This window comes from Wickerhamiella sorbophila (genome assembly GCF_002251995.1).
Source record: "Wickerhamiella sorbophila strain DS02 chromosome Unknown contig3, whole genome shotgun sequence".
NCBI classification, from domain to species: Eukaryota; Fungi; Ascomycota; class Dipodascomycetes; order Dipodascales; family Trichomonascaceae; genus Wickerhamiella; species Wickerhamiella sorbophila.
This window is the reverse complement of record NW_020194004.1, coordinates 1,871,672-1,885,827: the sequence shown is the minus strand read 5'-3', so window position 1 is coordinate 1,885,827 and position 14,156 is coordinate 1,871,672. Positions and strand designations below refer to the sequence as shown.

At 52.3% G+C, this 14,156-nt stretch overlaps 12 protein-coding genes across 12 annotated transcripts; 5 read left to right on the top strand and 7 right to left on the bottom strand.

The window, feature by feature from the left end:
* Positions 1-158: 158 nt before the first annotated feature.
* B9G98_02974 (Mitochondrial morphogenesis protein SLD7) lies at positions 159-866 on the bottom strand (the record flags this gene model as incomplete). The annotated part of the gene is made up of 1 exon (XM_024809531.1): positions 159-866. One exon carries the CDS (start codon positions 864-866, stop codon positions 159-161), a length of 708 nt encoding a protein of 235 aa, XP_024665299.1.
* A 103-nt stretch (positions 867-969) lies between these two features.
* B9G98_02973 (Casein kinase II subunit alpha) lies at positions 970-1,953 on the top strand (the record flags this gene model as incomplete). Its single annotated transcript, XM_024809530.1, has 1 exon — positions 970-1,953. One exon carries the CDS (start codon positions 970-972, stop codon positions 1,951-1,953), a length of 984 nt encoding a protein of 327 aa, XP_024665298.1.
* Positions 1,954-2,004: 51 nt separating this feature from the next.
* Positions 2,005-2,529, bottom strand: B9G98_02972 (hypothetical protein; the record flags this gene model as incomplete). The annotated part of the gene is made up of 1 exon (XM_024809529.1): positions 2,005-2,529. One exon carries the CDS (start codon positions 2,527-2,529, stop codon positions 2,005-2,007), a length of 525 nt encoding a protein of 174 aa, XP_024665297.1.
* Positions 2,530-2,616: 87 nt separating this feature from the next.
* Positions 2,617-3,067, top strand: B9G98_02971 (Mitochondrial pyruvate carrier 1; the record flags this gene model as incomplete). The annotated part of the gene is made up of 4 exons (XM_024809528.1): positions 2,617-2,671; positions 2,715-2,862; positions 2,906-2,995; positions 3,046-3,067. The coding sequence occupies 4 exons, from the start codon at positions 2,617-2,619 to the stop codon at positions 3,065-3,067; spliced, it is 315 nt and encodes a 104-aa protein (XP_024665296.1).
* A 10-nt stretch (positions 3,068-3,077) lies between these two features.
* B9G98_02970 (hypothetical protein) lies at positions 3,078-4,145 on the bottom strand (the record flags this gene model as incomplete). Its single annotated transcript, XM_024809527.1, has 1 exon — positions 3,078-4,145. One exon carries the CDS (start codon positions 4,143-4,145, stop codon positions 3,078-3,080), a length of 1,068 nt encoding a protein of 355 aa, XP_024665295.1.
* Positions 4,146-4,359: 214 nt separating this feature from the next.
* Positions 4,360-6,663, bottom strand: B9G98_02969 (AP-3 complex subunit delta; the record flags this gene model as incomplete). Its single annotated transcript, XM_024809526.1, has 1 exon — positions 4,360-6,663. One exon carries the CDS (start codon positions 6,661-6,663, stop codon positions 4,360-4,362), a length of 2,304 nt encoding a protein of 767 aa, XP_024665294.1.
* A 43-nt stretch (positions 6,664-6,706) lies between these two features.
* B9G98_02968 (hypothetical protein) lies at positions 6,707-7,093 on the top strand (the record flags this gene model as incomplete). Its single annotated transcript, XM_024809525.1, has 1 exon — positions 6,707-7,093. One exon carries the CDS (start codon positions 6,707-6,709, stop codon positions 7,091-7,093), a length of 387 nt encoding a protein of 128 aa, XP_024665293.1.
* A 15-nt stretch (positions 7,094-7,108) lies between these two features.
* Positions 7,109-7,660, bottom strand: B9G98_02967 (Oxidation resistance protein 1; the record flags this gene model as incomplete). The annotated part of the gene is made up of 1 exon (XM_024809524.1): positions 7,109-7,660. One exon carries the CDS (start codon positions 7,658-7,660, stop codon positions 7,109-7,111), a length of 552 nt encoding a protein of 183 aa, XP_024665292.1.
* Positions 7,661-7,710: 50 nt separating this feature from the next.
* B9G98_02966 (ATP-dependent RNA helicase DBP3) lies at positions 7,711-9,225 on the bottom strand (the record flags this gene model as incomplete). Its single annotated transcript, XM_024809523.1, has 1 exon — positions 7,711-9,225. One exon carries the CDS (start codon positions 9,223-9,225, stop codon positions 7,711-7,713), a length of 1,515 nt encoding a protein of 504 aa, XP_024665291.1.
* Positions 9,226-9,430: 205 nt separating this feature from the next.
* On the top strand, positions 9,431-11,038 carry B9G98_02965 (Endoplasmic reticulum oxidoreductin-1; the record flags this gene model as incomplete). Its single annotated transcript, XM_024809522.1, has 1 exon — positions 9,431-11,038. One exon carries the CDS (start codon positions 9,431-9,433, stop codon positions 11,036-11,038), a length of 1,608 nt encoding a protein of 535 aa, XP_024665290.1.
* Positions 11,039-11,063: 25 nt separating this feature from the next.
* Positions 11,064-11,546, bottom strand: B9G98_02964 (Transcription initiation factor TFIID subunit 13; the record flags this gene model as incomplete). The annotated part of the gene is made up of 2 exons (XM_024809521.1): positions 11,064-11,449; positions 11,495-11,546. The coding sequence occupies 2 exons, from the start codon at positions 11,544-11,546 to the stop codon at positions 11,064-11,066; spliced, it is 438 nt and encodes a 145-aa protein (XP_024665289.1).
* Positions 11,547-11,680: 134 nt separating this feature from the next.
* Positions 11,681-13,858, top strand: B9G98_02963 (Arginine metabolism regulation protein II; the record flags this gene model as incomplete). The annotated part of the gene is made up of 1 exon (XM_024809520.1): positions 11,681-13,858. One exon carries the CDS (start codon positions 11,681-11,683, stop codon positions 13,856-13,858), a length of 2,178 nt encoding a protein of 725 aa, XP_024665288.1.
* Between the last annotated feature and the right edge of the window lie 298 nt (positions 13,859-14,156).

Sequence of the window (14,156 nt, the reverse complement as noted above, 5' to 3'; positions counted from 1 at the left end):
GGCCGGTCGGCGCCCATTCCGAATTGGTTCCGGCCCGGGGAACAGCGCCGTCGCGCCGTTTGCGACCTATCACATGGCTTACCGTATACCCCACCCTCTGCAGGTGGGCTTACAATTACCCGAAGGCTAGTGGTTGAGCAGCAGGACGGCGGAGTCGGTCATTCGAGAACAGCCAGTAGAGCCTCGACTTTGTCTCTCATTGCGTCCAGGCTGATAGGCTGAGGGCAATTTCGTAGCGAGAACTCTGCCGCCCGTAGACAGTGCTGATATATACTTTTGTAGTCCCTGTGAGACCTGTCAATGCCTCTCAGCCGCATGGCGCCCAGTATAGTCTGTTGCAGAGCCTTTCGCGGGCCGTCTATGCCGCATTGTGTCGGCACAATTGGCGCCGGGGACGGGATGGTGGACTGCGGTGACGTTACGCTGGCGAGCGAGTTCTCGGCGGCCTGGACCGGCTCGTCAGAAGGCGGCTGGCTGAGGCGGAGTTGCCGAGCGCAGATCCGGGCGGGCGTTTCGTCGAGCGCGTAGAACAGCATGTGGGTGTCTGAGTCGGGCACTTTGGCGAGCACGCCGAGGTTGTGGGCGGACACTTTGGCAAAGAAGTCTGCGGCGAGCGAATCTTGCGAGTATACGGCCATTTCTGGCGTCTGAATCGACCACAGCGGCAGCAGACGCGGGTTGGCAAAGGCTAATTGATGCAAAGTTTGCGGGAGGTCCGAGAGGGTGACTCGCGGGTCTGAGCAGAAAATCTGGACATCCACGGCCACAATGGGCGCACCGGGGCTGTTTTTATCGCTGTTACCGTTCTGCCGGCGGACCAGGTCCATGCCGTCGCCGTGAACCACCAACCGTCCGTCCCATAACATTTGTCAGCTGAACAGCCAAAAGTTCTTTGCCATCATCCTAACTAGACTTTGGGCTATATTTTAGGGCAGCCAACACGACAGGAAACCGACCAGAACTGCAAAGATGAAAAAGTCAGTGGCACGCGTGTACGCGGACTACAATCTCAAAATGCCCAGCTCGTATTGGGACTACGACAACGTGACGGTGCTTTGGGGCACCCAGTCCAACTACGAGGTTGTACGCAAAATCGGGCGCGGCAAATACTCGGAGGCGTTTGAAGGGATCAACATCAACACGAACGGGAGGTGCGTGATCAAGGTGCTCAAGCCGGTGAAGAAGAAGAAAATCAAGCGGGAAATCAAGATCTTACAGAACCTGGCTGGAGGCGTCAACGTGGTGACCCTGCTGGACGTGGTGCGCGACCCGCTCTCGAAAACGCCGTCTCTTATTTTTGAATATGTCGACAACACCGACTTCCGTGTCCTGTACCCTAAGCTAACCGACTACGAGATCCGCTACTACATCAACGAGCTGCTCAAGGCGCTTGACTTTTGCCATTCCAAGGGCATCATGCACCGCGATGTCAAGCCCCACAACGTGATGATTGACCACGAGAAAAAAGTGCTGCGCCTTATTGACTGGGGCCTGGCCGAATTCTACCATGTCGGAATGGAATACAATGTACGTGTGGCCTCTCGTTGTTTCAAGGGCCCTGAGTTGCTGGTCGACTTGCAGATGTACGACTATTCGCTCGACATGTGGTCTCTGGGAGCGATGTTTGCCGCGATGATCTTCCGCAAAGACCCCTTCTTCCACGGCACCTCTAATACCGACCAGCTGGTCAAGATCGCAAAAGTCCTGGGTACCGACGACCTCTACCGCTACCTCGACAAGTACGAGCTCAAGCTGTCCCACGAGTACGACGACTTGATCGGCAACTTCCCCCGCAAGGCCTGGTCCTCGTTCATCAAGCAAGAAAACCGCGCCCTCGCCCAGCCGGATGCCATAGATTTCTGCGACAAGCTCTTGCGCTACGACCACCAGGAGCGTCTCACCGCTCGCGAAGCAATGGGCCATCCCTATTTCGCTCCCTTGAAAAAGAAATAAGCATGCTCGAGGAGGTTCTTCCCCACCCCCGTAATTATATATTGTTACGTTTTATTTGTCTAGTTTCCCCGCCGCATCCAGCTCGGCAATCAGGCTGAGGATCCGGGCGTCCTCGCCGTCGTGGTCGGTCTGCATGAGCTTGATAAACAGCGAGCTGCGCACGGGCGGCTCGAATCTCTTATAAATAGTTGGCTGGGCGGCTGCCGCGGCCGCGTCGACGTGGGCAAACCGGCAGGTGTCGCCCGACCGACATTTGCCCCGGGCAAAGTACCGGCATATTTTGGGCGGCCGCGGGGGCTGTGCGGCCTTTGTGTCGGCAACGGGCTCGCCCGCGCTCTGGCGCTCCTGTGTCCGCTCTGTGGTCGGCCAGTTCTTGCGGCGGGCCGCGATCCACTCCTGGACGTTTTGGGCTGCAGCTAGCACTGCCGGATTAACTTTTTCTAATGATCCGTCCGGCCTGCTGCGTTTGGGCTCAGGCCCCAGCTCGCCGCCCGCCCGCTTCCCTAAGCCAGTGGCTTCTTCTAATTTACCTCCAATCGGCGGCGGCGGCGGCGGCGGATATATTTGATCGGACATGCAGTGCCAATTTTCGGTTGAGGGGAAAATCCCAACTAGTAGTCATCGCCAAAGACCTCCCCTTTCCCTTCCATTTTCAACAACCACATGAGCTCGTTCAAGAAGGCGACTGATTATGTGTTCAGCAAGGCGTTCCTGAAATGTAAGTGACGGAGCCAATTATCCAGTGCCAATGCTAACTGCAGACCTCTGCTCCACCCACTTCTGGGGCCCTGTCTCCAACTTTGGAATTCCCCTCGCGGCGGTAATGGATCTCAAGAAGGAGCCTGATCTCATCTCGGGGCCCATGACCTTCTCGCTTATCGGATACTCTGCCGTGTTCATGCGTTATGCGTAAGTATATTTTGCTGTGCTGTTTCATTGAGCTAACATCCAGAACCCAAGTCACTCCCTGGAACCCGTTGCTGTTCCTTTGTCACTTTGTTAATGAGGGTGCCCAGCTTGGCCAGGGCTACCGGTTTGTTAAGTATCACTACATTGACAAGAAGGCTCCCGCCGAGCCTGTGGATGCTGCAGCGGCCGTCGAGTCTGCGTCTGAAAATAAATAGTTAGCTATCATCGTCAAAAAGTCCAACTGCCTGGGATGCTGGTTGCGTCATACCAATTTCCTCGGCGTATTCAACGAATTGAGCTGGCGGTGGGTGTTCTGGCTGCGGTGCGGGGAGATCGACCGGCTGGCTGGGTTCAGGCTCCGGCTCGGCTGCTCGCCTCATGAACGACTGAGGGCGGCCGTACAGCGCTGAGATCCGCGGCTCGATTCTGTCGCCGATTCGAATCATCACTGAGGACGTGTTGTCGAGAGCTGAGCGATGGGGCTTGGTGGTGAACCGAAACATGAACGCCAGTTTCAAAACCGTGTGCTCGGTTTCGAAAATAATAGGCTGCCCCGGTTGTTTAAATAGTGCGTCGACTGAATTGAGAGGAAATAGCTGCTCCCATAGCTGAATCACCGTTCGTAGTTCTTTCAGTCGCATGGTGCCTGCCCACGGCGACAGCACCTGCAGCCTGCCGAACCTTCGGAGCTCGTTTTCCACGCTAGTATCCACTCCTGCCCGCACTTTTGACTGATCAGTACGCATCTTGTCTCTGAAGGCTCTGAACGTGAACCCGCGATGGCTCAGAAACCGTAGCTCTGCCTCCTCTGCCGCGGGCATGCAGTTGGCCAGAATCTCCTTGAAAAAGTTCAGGTTTGCAGAAAAGTAGTAAGACAAGTTTGTTGGGGAATCAATTGCTGGCGCTGGCTCGTAGACAACGAGACACGGAATCCGGCAGACCTTCACTGCGCCCGCCTGGGTTGACTCCAGCAGAACCTCCAGCACTTCCACGCCATTGTGTGCTCGCCCGAATTTTAGCACGCACTTGGACTGGTCTACTCGAGAAAAGACAGTGTCTGCGGCCCGGGACTTTATCTGGATCGCCCGCTCAGTGCCCAGGCCTGTGAAGCAGGAGTCTCTGGGGAAGACTGCGCGGCCGACAACGGTTCGCGAAGCGTTCACGCAGCTTAGCTCGAGTTTGTCTAGGGTGCCGTCAATTGAAATAGTGTCGCTGATGCGCGCAAACGCCGAAATACATCGACTGAGCCCGGTTAGAACACTTGGGTCTGCGATAGTGTACATGTCATCAAGCGAGTGATAGGTGCGATGGATGATCTAAATGTAGTGTGATGTAGTGCGAGGTGATCTGGCGATCTGACGATAGGTTCTATAGCTGTGATGTAGTGTGATGTAGTGCGAGGTGACCTGGCGATCTGGCGATCTGGCGATAGATTCTATAGGTGCGAATTAAAGCGATGTAGTGCGAAGTGGTCTAGGCATCTCAATAGTGTACATGCTACGAACTGGCCGGCTTTTTCTTTTTCTTTTTCACTTTCTTGTGCTTTACAACCACATTACCCGGACGCGTGTCGCCGACCGAAATGTGCTCGCTATGGAACAACGACTTTTTCGCCGGCTTGGCAACCGGCTCGTCGTCTTCGCCCTCAATTGTCTCGTCCTGAGCGATCTCCACCTTGACCTTTTCAATCTTGCGCCGTTCTTTGCTGTGAACCGGCTTGGAATCTGACAGCTCGGACGTGACAGAAGCCTCTTTCGACTCGTGCGAGGCCGACTTGATGTAGTACACGTCCATTCTAGCGTCTCGAGCTTCAGGCTCAGGTTCGGGCTCAGTAGCCGACCCGAGCTCGGACTCGGGTTCGGACTCAGACTCTGTGAATTCGGACTCGACTACACTGATGGGCGTGTCAAGATCAAGCTCAGGTGGAATGGCAATTCGTCGCTGGGCCGAAGGTGCAACCGGTGTAATCTCAAAACCGTTAAATAAAGAAGGGAATGCGATGGTAAGTAGAGCAGGAGCAGCATCGCTATCTGCCGGATGTTCAGCGACTGCGTCGGCAGCAAGTTTGAACAGCTCAAGCAGCTGAACAGCTCGCTCTTGAATCTCAAAGCTCGCACTGGTAGCAAACTTGGAAAACACAGATATGATTTCTGAAATACACTCGCTTACTTGCAGACGTGTTTCATCAATCCACAACGGCAAAACAGAAATGTATCGCGAAAACACTTTTGTAACAGCAGGGACTGTAGCAAGACAGGGCGGGAGTGACAGCAGGTTTCGAAGCAGATCAGGACCAATCGCCTGACGCGTAGAATCAAGATAGTCAGAGATATACTCTCCAATTACCCACAAGGTATATTCAAGAATCTCAGGCTGCTTGGCAACAAGTGGGGCATTGTAAGACAGATCAAGGCACGCGAAAACCACAGACTCGCGTACACTCTTGACTCGAACCGCCACATTCTGTAGCTGGTTTCCTACAATAACACCAGCCTCGGGGACATAATTGAACGCATGTTTGGCAATATCAACCAGCGTTTCAGTGTACCATTCAAAGTTGGGCAACAGGCTGTAGTTGTCAGTAGAACATAAAGCGACAATCTTGGAAACAAGTAGCTGCTTATGTTCAGGACAAGCAGGAGAGTCCGTCGCACGTAACTGTTCCAGCAGTTGCGTGACAATATCTACAAGGTTGTCTTCATTTACGATCGCAGGGAGCATATCTAGCACCTTGCGTCGCAATGTAGCGTCTTCCGTGTCAATGTACTCCAGCACAATTTCATGTTCAGCAGCCAAAAAGCCAGCATTGACTTTGACCAGTTGGGAAAGAGCAGTCAAAGCAACGAACTTGAGATTCGGGTCGGTTGTTTGTAAAAAATCTCTCAGGTGGTTCAGTATGAGTTTCACAAGCTCAAAGTCATCGCTGGCAACCATTCGGCCCCGCAGAATCGCAGATATCGCTTCATAACGCAGAGAAGTCGCATCCGTGCTGTGGATCAAGTCAACAATGTGCGGGAGGACCTTCGACACTAGGCGGGGCTCATATTGCGTGAATAGCGCAAGCAGTTTAAGAATTTTGATATGCAGCCAGTTGCTTTGGGTTTCCTTCAATAAGAAAAATAGCTGTGGGGCAAACTCTAGGAAAGGACTGGGGTCGTCACTTTGATGAGAGAGCTCACACAGCGCATTGACGACAGCACTCACCACAGACGTGTCAGAATCCTCTAGCCTGTCTCTCAAACGAGGCAGCACAGCCGGAAGTGCCTGGGGGTATTGCTGCAGCACCTTGTAAATTGCCAGCACTGCCTTTTTTCGTACATACGAGTTCGAGTGGTTCAGCATGCTTGTGATGTCCTCTGATACCTCCGCGGCCAGCAGCGGAGACACAATTGTAGCCAAACCACTCAACGCAATTCCCGCACGTTCCTGTGAAGGCGCAGTGAGGTCTGTTTTCAGCAGATTGGTCGTGAGCATAAGCAGCTCCGGGTCGGCTCTGAAGCTTTGCATAGCTGCAAGATACCCCACCCGCTTTTGCTGGAACTTTTGACTTGACATGACCTCAAGCACGTGGAATCCGGCCCAGGACATATCGTAGCCATACATTTCCAGATAGGCCAGCTTCAACACCGCCATCGCCTTGAGATCGAGATCTGGCGAACGCGCCTCCTCCCGACACTCGGCGATGACGCCCTTTATGTACTCCTCCAGCTCGTCGGCATCTTTACGCGCCCTGATTCCTTTGATAAGATTGTTCAGGGACCGCCCAAACAGAATGCCAAATGGCCGTAGCCTGCTTTCCATTTGATGAGCTAATCGGGCGGGTGCGACGTGCCTTTATGCTAAAATGCATTCGGACGCAGAATCGAGTTCGTACGCCGGATCCGCGGCCTCCATAAGCTCCACGGAGGAGTTCTCGATCAATGATTTTGTCACACAGGTGGAGGCGGTTTTCGACCCGCTCCCGCTGGACAGAGCCCTGGTAATAGAGGCGCAGTTGTCGGGTCTGACAAACTCGGCAGTGCGCGACTTGGAGGAGCTCACAGAACAGGCAATTGAGTTAGTGCCGCGGTCAAAAGAGACTGCCGCCCGCGGCAAAGAGCTTGTGCGGCTGATCAGCGCCGACCTCGACTGGATAGACCACCATTTGACAGCGCTGTCGGAAAAGGTCCGTATGGCCCACCCGATTGAGTATTCCGCTGCTAAAGAAAAAGTAAGACCTGGTGCACTATAGATCTTTATTAGATATTTAAACCCGCCACACTTCGACGGCGACAATGTGGAACTTGGAGCCTTCGGCACTGAGAACCTCGTTTCCAAATGTTGGCGTGCGATAGCTCACGCCTTTGTCGAGGTTGTCGTCCATCCACAGACTGTAATGGCCGTCGCCGCCGCCGAAAGACAAAAACTTTGGGGTGCTAAAAATTACAAAGTCGTTCTCGCCAGTGTAGGGGAACGCCTCGAATCGATCTCCGGTAGCTTTGAACAAAAAGGAGTCTGCGTTGCCGTAAAAGTGACCCCCGGTCTCTGCCTTGAACGGGGTGTTGGAGTACGCACCAAACACGCCGCCCAGCGAATCTCGCAGCAGCAGAACATAGCCGTGTTGGTACTTTGTCTTTGGTCGAACCTGGTCGTATAAAGTGCGCAAGGAGGCACCATTGCCCTCCAGGCTGTATGCTTGCTCCCACTTGGAAGATACCTGGAGCCTCATGGGCATCAGATGGCGGATATTCTCCGCCAGTTCCGTGTTTAGAATCCGGTTTTTGGTCTGGGGCCCCTCCAGCGACACCTGGTGATTCATAATTATTCAGCGGCAGTCAGCTAACCATCATTTCATATGTATATATATACTTAATCGAATTTAATCTTCTTGGCTTTGGCATTAGGGTCGACGTTTTTGAAGAAAGCGCCGTAGAGACTGTGCTCTTTCTTTTTGGTGTGCGATCCGAACTTGAGCAGGTCGTCAGGAACGGGCTGGTTTGCACCGTTCAGCACATTGATCAGGGCTCCAGACAGGTGCTTTTCTTGATCGGTAAACAGAGTGTGAGCGATACCTGTTTGACCAGCACGGCCAGTACGGCCAATGCGGTGGACGTAGTCCTCGGCAGTCAGGGGGAAAGTGAGGTTGATCACGACCTTCACGGCAGGGATGTCGAGACCGCGGGCCGCAACATCGGTAGCAAGCATTAAATTACAACGTCCAGTCTTGAAATCGTCCAGTGCCTGCGTACGCTGCGACTGGTTCAGATCTCCATGGATAGCAGCCACTTGGTATCCCTTTGAATTCAACAAGCGCTCAACGCGCGAGGCCTCCTTCTTGTACAGGGCAAACACGAGGATTTTTTGTTTGGAGTCTTGCTTTGTATACTGGCGAAGAACGTCTAGGAACCGGCGTTCTTTGTTGTGAACATCAACCACCTCGACGATTTGCTTGATCCGCTTGTTGGCGGTCAGCTCATCAGCGTCACCAATAGACACTTTGATGACCTGTGGACGCATAAAAGTCGCAGCAAGATCACGCACCTGCGGCGGCCAGGTGGCAGTAAACATCACTGTTTGGCGGTTCTCTTGCGGCGTGGACCCAATGATCTCTTTAATGTCCTGCTCGAATCCCTTCTCAAGCATGCGGTCGGCCTCGTCCAAAACAAGGTACTTGACGCGGGTAGTGTTCAGCGACCCATCGTTGATGAGATCCTTCAATCGTCCAGGAGTACCAACGACAATATTGGCAGTCTTGAGCTGCTTTTGCTGCTCGTATTTAGGAACACCACCGTAGACGCAGGTAGCCTTGACACCAGTTTCCGCAGTCAGAAGCTTGAGGTTGTCGTCAATCTGCATAGCAAGCTCACGGGTAGGGGAAACAATAAGCACGGAAATCCCAGAGTGTTTTTGGGTCAGAATTGCCTGAGCAGACGGCAGACCAAATGCCAGAGTCTTACCCGAGCCCGTCTCAGCAACACCAACGACGTCCAGGCCCTGAAGCAAATAGGGCCAGGTGGCGGATTGGATTGGAGTCGGTTTGGGGAACTGGCTGAGCACTTTTTGCAGGCCGGATTCAACAGGAACCTGGTCCATTGCCAAAAACAATGGCTGTTTCGAGACACCCTCAGGGACCTCTACACCCACACCGTTCTCTTTGATAAACGCCTCTTCGTCTTCTGAATTTGCAACAGAAACGGCGGCACCCAATTTCTTTTCCTTGGGTTTCTCTTTCTTGTCTGAGTTTTCCTTCTTGTCCTTCTTTTCTTTCTTTTCCTTTTTCTCCTTCTTGTCCTTCTTTTCCTTCTTGGGCTTCTTCTCCTTCTCCTTGGTATCTATCTTGATCCGTTTGCTCTCTTCAAGGTCCTCCGCTACTCTTTTCGCCATTTTCGAAGGGTTTTTAAAATTCAGTCTCCTGACAAAAATTATTCAGATTTTTATGCAGCTATTAGGCAGCCTGCATGCCCAATCTCGGTTTCTGCCACCACACGACCGGAAGAGCAACTTGAGGCTTTAGCGCGTCGAATAACAAAAGAGTGGATAATTCGTTGTAGGGTAGACCCAAAAGACAGTTGGGACGCCAAGAAAAAAAATGAATATTCTGAGTGCGGTTTGCCTAGCAGCATTTCTTGCAAAGTCAAGCGCTAATCAGAGCCAGTCCGTCACGCCAGGCGGCATACCATACGTGGTGAATTGTCCGCAGGACAAAATCCGCGACACCGACTTGACTATTGAGCAAGTGGACGACCTCAATGAGGACATTGCTGAACTAGTGGCAAATATCGTCAAGGATCCGTACTTTAGCGTTTACAAAGTCGACCTCAGCCAGGACCGCTGTCCGTTTGTGAATCGCGACGGTATCTGCGGCAACCACGCTTGTGCCATCGAGCCTATTGACGAGCACCTGCCTGAGATCTGGCGCTCGCCGTATCTCGGTAAACTACGCGACAACTCGGTCAGTACGGTGGCACCTGCCGACTCTCTGGAGGGCTGTGCCCCCGAGGAAAAAAGCATCTACGCATACCTGGGCCGCGTCTCTGACAGACATGATTATTGTTACCCCGAGGATGAGAGCGACGAAGCAAAGGGTGTGTGGGTTGATCTAAACGACAACATCGAGCGCTTCACAGGCTACTCTGGCGAAGAGGCCCATCGATTGTGGCGTGCCGTATACGAGGAAAACTGTTTCGGGTACAATGGCGACGATTATGCTACAAGCACAGGCGCGTCTTTGGCCCGAGCCCAGCCCATGGCGGTGACAGATCATAGTGCAATGATGTCTATGTTTGCCGACTCAATTGAGCGCGGCGCCCGGGGCGTTGATGAGAGAGAGCCGTTGCCGCTCATCAACCAGGACGATCAGTGTGTTGAGCAGCGGCTGTTTTACAAGCTTTTATCGGGTATGCATGCGTCGGTTTCCACGCACCTGAGCTACGACTGGCTCAACACCACCTCTGGCTACTGGGGCCCTAACGTCGGCATGTTTGTCGAGCGTGTTGGCAACCACGAGGACCGACTGAACCATCTCTACTTCAACTATGTCCTTGTAAGCCGTGCTGTGGCCAAGCTCGCCAATTACTTCGAGCTTTTGTCGTTTTCAACCACCTGTGAAAGCGTCGATACCGAGGTCCGCCGCCACCTGTGGCGCCTATCTCGTCGCATCAACAAGTACCCGCGGGGTATTAACGAGACAGCTTTATTTATGACACCTGAAGGTCGAGCTCTCAAGGACGAGTTCCGTCGCCGAGTGAGAAACGTCAACGCACTCATGAGTTGCGTGGGCTGCGAGAGATGTCGGTTGTGGGGAAAGATGCAGACTGCTGGCTACGGCACATCGCTCAAGGTCCTGCTTGAGCTGCCAGAGCGCCCTGAGGACGACCCCGTTGCCGTTCGCGAAGTCCTCTCCTCGTTCAAGCGCTCCGAACTCGTTGCATTGCTCAACACTTTCGCCCGCATCTCCCATTCGGTCGAAAGCGTTGGCTTCTTCCGTCGCAAAGTCGCAGACAAGTACGGATACAGCCAGAGCTTCTCATATCAGCTGAAGTTGGGCCTCAAGGTGTTCCGCAAGGCCGTCGGCTTCATCCTGCAATCGTACCTGGACTTTCCTAAAAACATTTGGCGCTTCTTCCTCTATTATTCGCATATGTACTGGAACAAGTTCGTCGGCCGCACCGCGACCCTCACGCACATTGACCTTTAAATAAACAACATTCATTTCTATGTAATTACGATCCGCCGGCTGGCGATTTTTCTGGGTTCTGCGGCGTCTTCGCATCGCCTTCCTCGGCGGGGGCGGCTGCCGCAGCGTCTTCTTTCTCGTCGTATACCTTGGACAGCGATTTGCCTTCTGAGTTGTCGAACGTCTTGCGGGCTTCGTTGATCTCCTTTTGCATGGCCAGCAGCTCTTCCACGCGGCCCAGCTTGATCGCATCGTGCCGCAACGCAAATTTAAAGTCTTCCACCTTCAATTTCTGCCGGCTGCCTGCTCTGGCAACCCGGTGAGCCTCGAAACATATCGCGGTAATGTACTCTTGCAGAATGTCCTCTAGCACGCTTATCGTCTCCGGATACGGGTTCGGCACATCGCCATATGCATACAGCAATGACTTTACTGACGTTAGTTTGCTCCCGGTCCATGCGCACACTCAATACTTACAATCATTCGTGAATAAATTGGCCTTCTTCCGTCGCCTCGTCTCGGGTGGCATTGTCAGATTTCCCACATTTGTCAGGAATCTTTTTTTTTTCCTAAGTACGCCTCCAGAAAGTAAGAAAGAAGCTGTATTTGCGTTGGCAGAGTTAATCGTGCTAGCCACAGTATTTCTAGTTATACAATCGAGTTATGGCTGTGCGCACAAAGTCGTATACCGGCTGTTGGACGTGCCGAAGCCGCAAAATCAAGTGCGACAATAAGCAGCCGGTTTGCCAGCAATGCATCAAGGGTAAACGGCAGTGCGAGGGCTATTCAATCAAATTGAGATGGGTCGGGTCAAACAGCGATCCAAACCCAGGCGATACGCTTCGGCGGCAAGTCGATTTTGTAAAGTATCCTGCCAGCATGCTGTACGAGACGTACAATGAACTGGACGACCTCCTGGTAAAACTGCACAATGGTGCTGTTGCTCCAGGCGAAACTGCGGTTGCTGGTCCTTTTGCGGTCTTTCAAGGTGTGACCGACGCGCAAGAGCTCCCAAGAAAGCGGAGTAAACTTGTGGCTCTTCCCACCCCACCAGTTCGATCTCCCAACGACACACCGGTTTTTATGAACCCGCGGTACGCTTCGCCTGCTAATCAGGGTCACCTTATAACCAATCAGTCAAGCATAGGGCCGTCTCCACAATCTTTTCATGGAACAAGCCTTTCTCCCTATGGAGACGTTGTCTATGCTGATGGATTTGGCGGCTTTGAGCAAGATCTGGGCGCTATTATTGCCCCGACGTTCCCAGGTATCGACAAAAAGTACGAAGACGTGCTTTTCCAGCCTAGTCCTCTTGAAATGCTCCCTCCTTTACCACCGGACGAAAAGTTCGATCTGACTGCGGCCCCAAGACTCTTGGTTTTGTCTCGTTTTCTCCTAGAGCACTACCGCGACCATGTCACACCATATATGATGGTTGTAATCCACGATCGTAACCCGTGGCGTACTATTTATTTGCCCCGAGCCTATGCAGCTATAGGTGATATCACTTGCACAGGCGAAACAACATTTGCTCGTTATACAGGTCTTCATGCCATGACGGCTATTGCAGCATTCCATTTGCGTTTGAAATTCGATCCTGCATCTATGCCTTACCAGTATTATACCGAGCTGGGTGAACGTCTTGAAACCCAGGCTCAGCATTGGCTCTCAAAATGTTTGAAGGGCTCTAATATTGGCAAATACAAGGATCTTCTGGTTGCCCTATTGTCTATGGCTACCCTGCATATGGTCAAAGGCTCAACAGGTTCCGGCGAAGTTCCTTTGGGAGCTGCTCAGCGGTTAATCAATGTACGGTATCGCACGCGACCTAAAATGAGCCGAAAGGCCAAAATTCTCCATCGCATCTGTGTTATGCTTACTCTCCTTCAAAAGGCAACAGTTATGACCCACCAATCGGAGTTGGGTGCTATCCACCAAGAGCATGATCTGGAAGACGCATGGATCGATAAAACGTTCGATGATGTTGTCGTTCCTCAGGATCCCAAGCAAATTCAAAAACTCGAGAAATTGCAATCGCGTCAGGGGCCGCTCAATTACATGAATGATCCCTTGCAGCTAGAGGAATACTTTAGCCAGTATGACAACATGGGCATGGTGGACGATATTTTCCACATTGGAGACGTTGCAAGGGCTCAGCAACCATCTGATCTACCCGCGGCAAGCAGCAACCGACTACCGAGTGATTATGAAGCTGTTTCAACCCAACTGATTCACGGACTTACTCCACCGCTGGTATACATTTTCAAACAGGTTGTGTCGGTATCTCGTAAGGCATTGCACCAGCGTGAAGCAAACGGAGGTGATACGGGCACATTTTCAAGCGAGTTAATTTTGCAGTGTACAGAGGTAGAAGCCCAGCTTGCCACCTACAAATCTCAGATCGAGGCCACAAGCTCAGAAGCCCTGAGTCCGAAAATCAACGAAATGCTGAACCACCATTGCCACGCTTGTCATAAAGCCCTGATTGTTTACCATTACCGTATGTCCAAAGATGTCAATCGCACATTGCTCCAGCGTACGCTACTGCAAGTAATCCAGCACCTTGAGGCAATCAACGAGTTCAACAAGAGACAGCCCCGCGCTCTAGTCATTCCATTTTTGTTCCCTGGTTTTATCTGTGCATGCGAAGTCGAGTCTGATAACGAGGATCTTCGCTACAGATACTACTCGTGGCTGTTAGAAATGAAACGCACCGGGTTGTCTTCTTATGCAACCGTCAATTCCGTTATCGAGGAAGTCCACAAACGCCGCAAGGCCGGTATGAGCTCCAACTGGTGGGACATTGTGCGCGAATGGGACCTGAACCTCATTTTAACATAGTATTTATTATCTGTATTTTATTCTCCCTTCTACGCTTCTAGACAGATCTGATTGGCCTCTCCTGAATTTCCCGAACCTGCCCTAACATCAGGCAGATCAAAAGGTTTTCCCATGGGCCCCACAAAGGCGCATCCGGATGATTTCGCGATAGTTGGCTAAGACGTAGAGGAAGATAATGCTACATCAAGAACCGGTATTATTCTCCAATTCTTGAACGCCAATTTTCCTCGCTCCTCTTGTCATATTTCCACTTGCTCTGTCGTTATGGTTTGGCGTCAAATGCATCCTCCTGCACTGT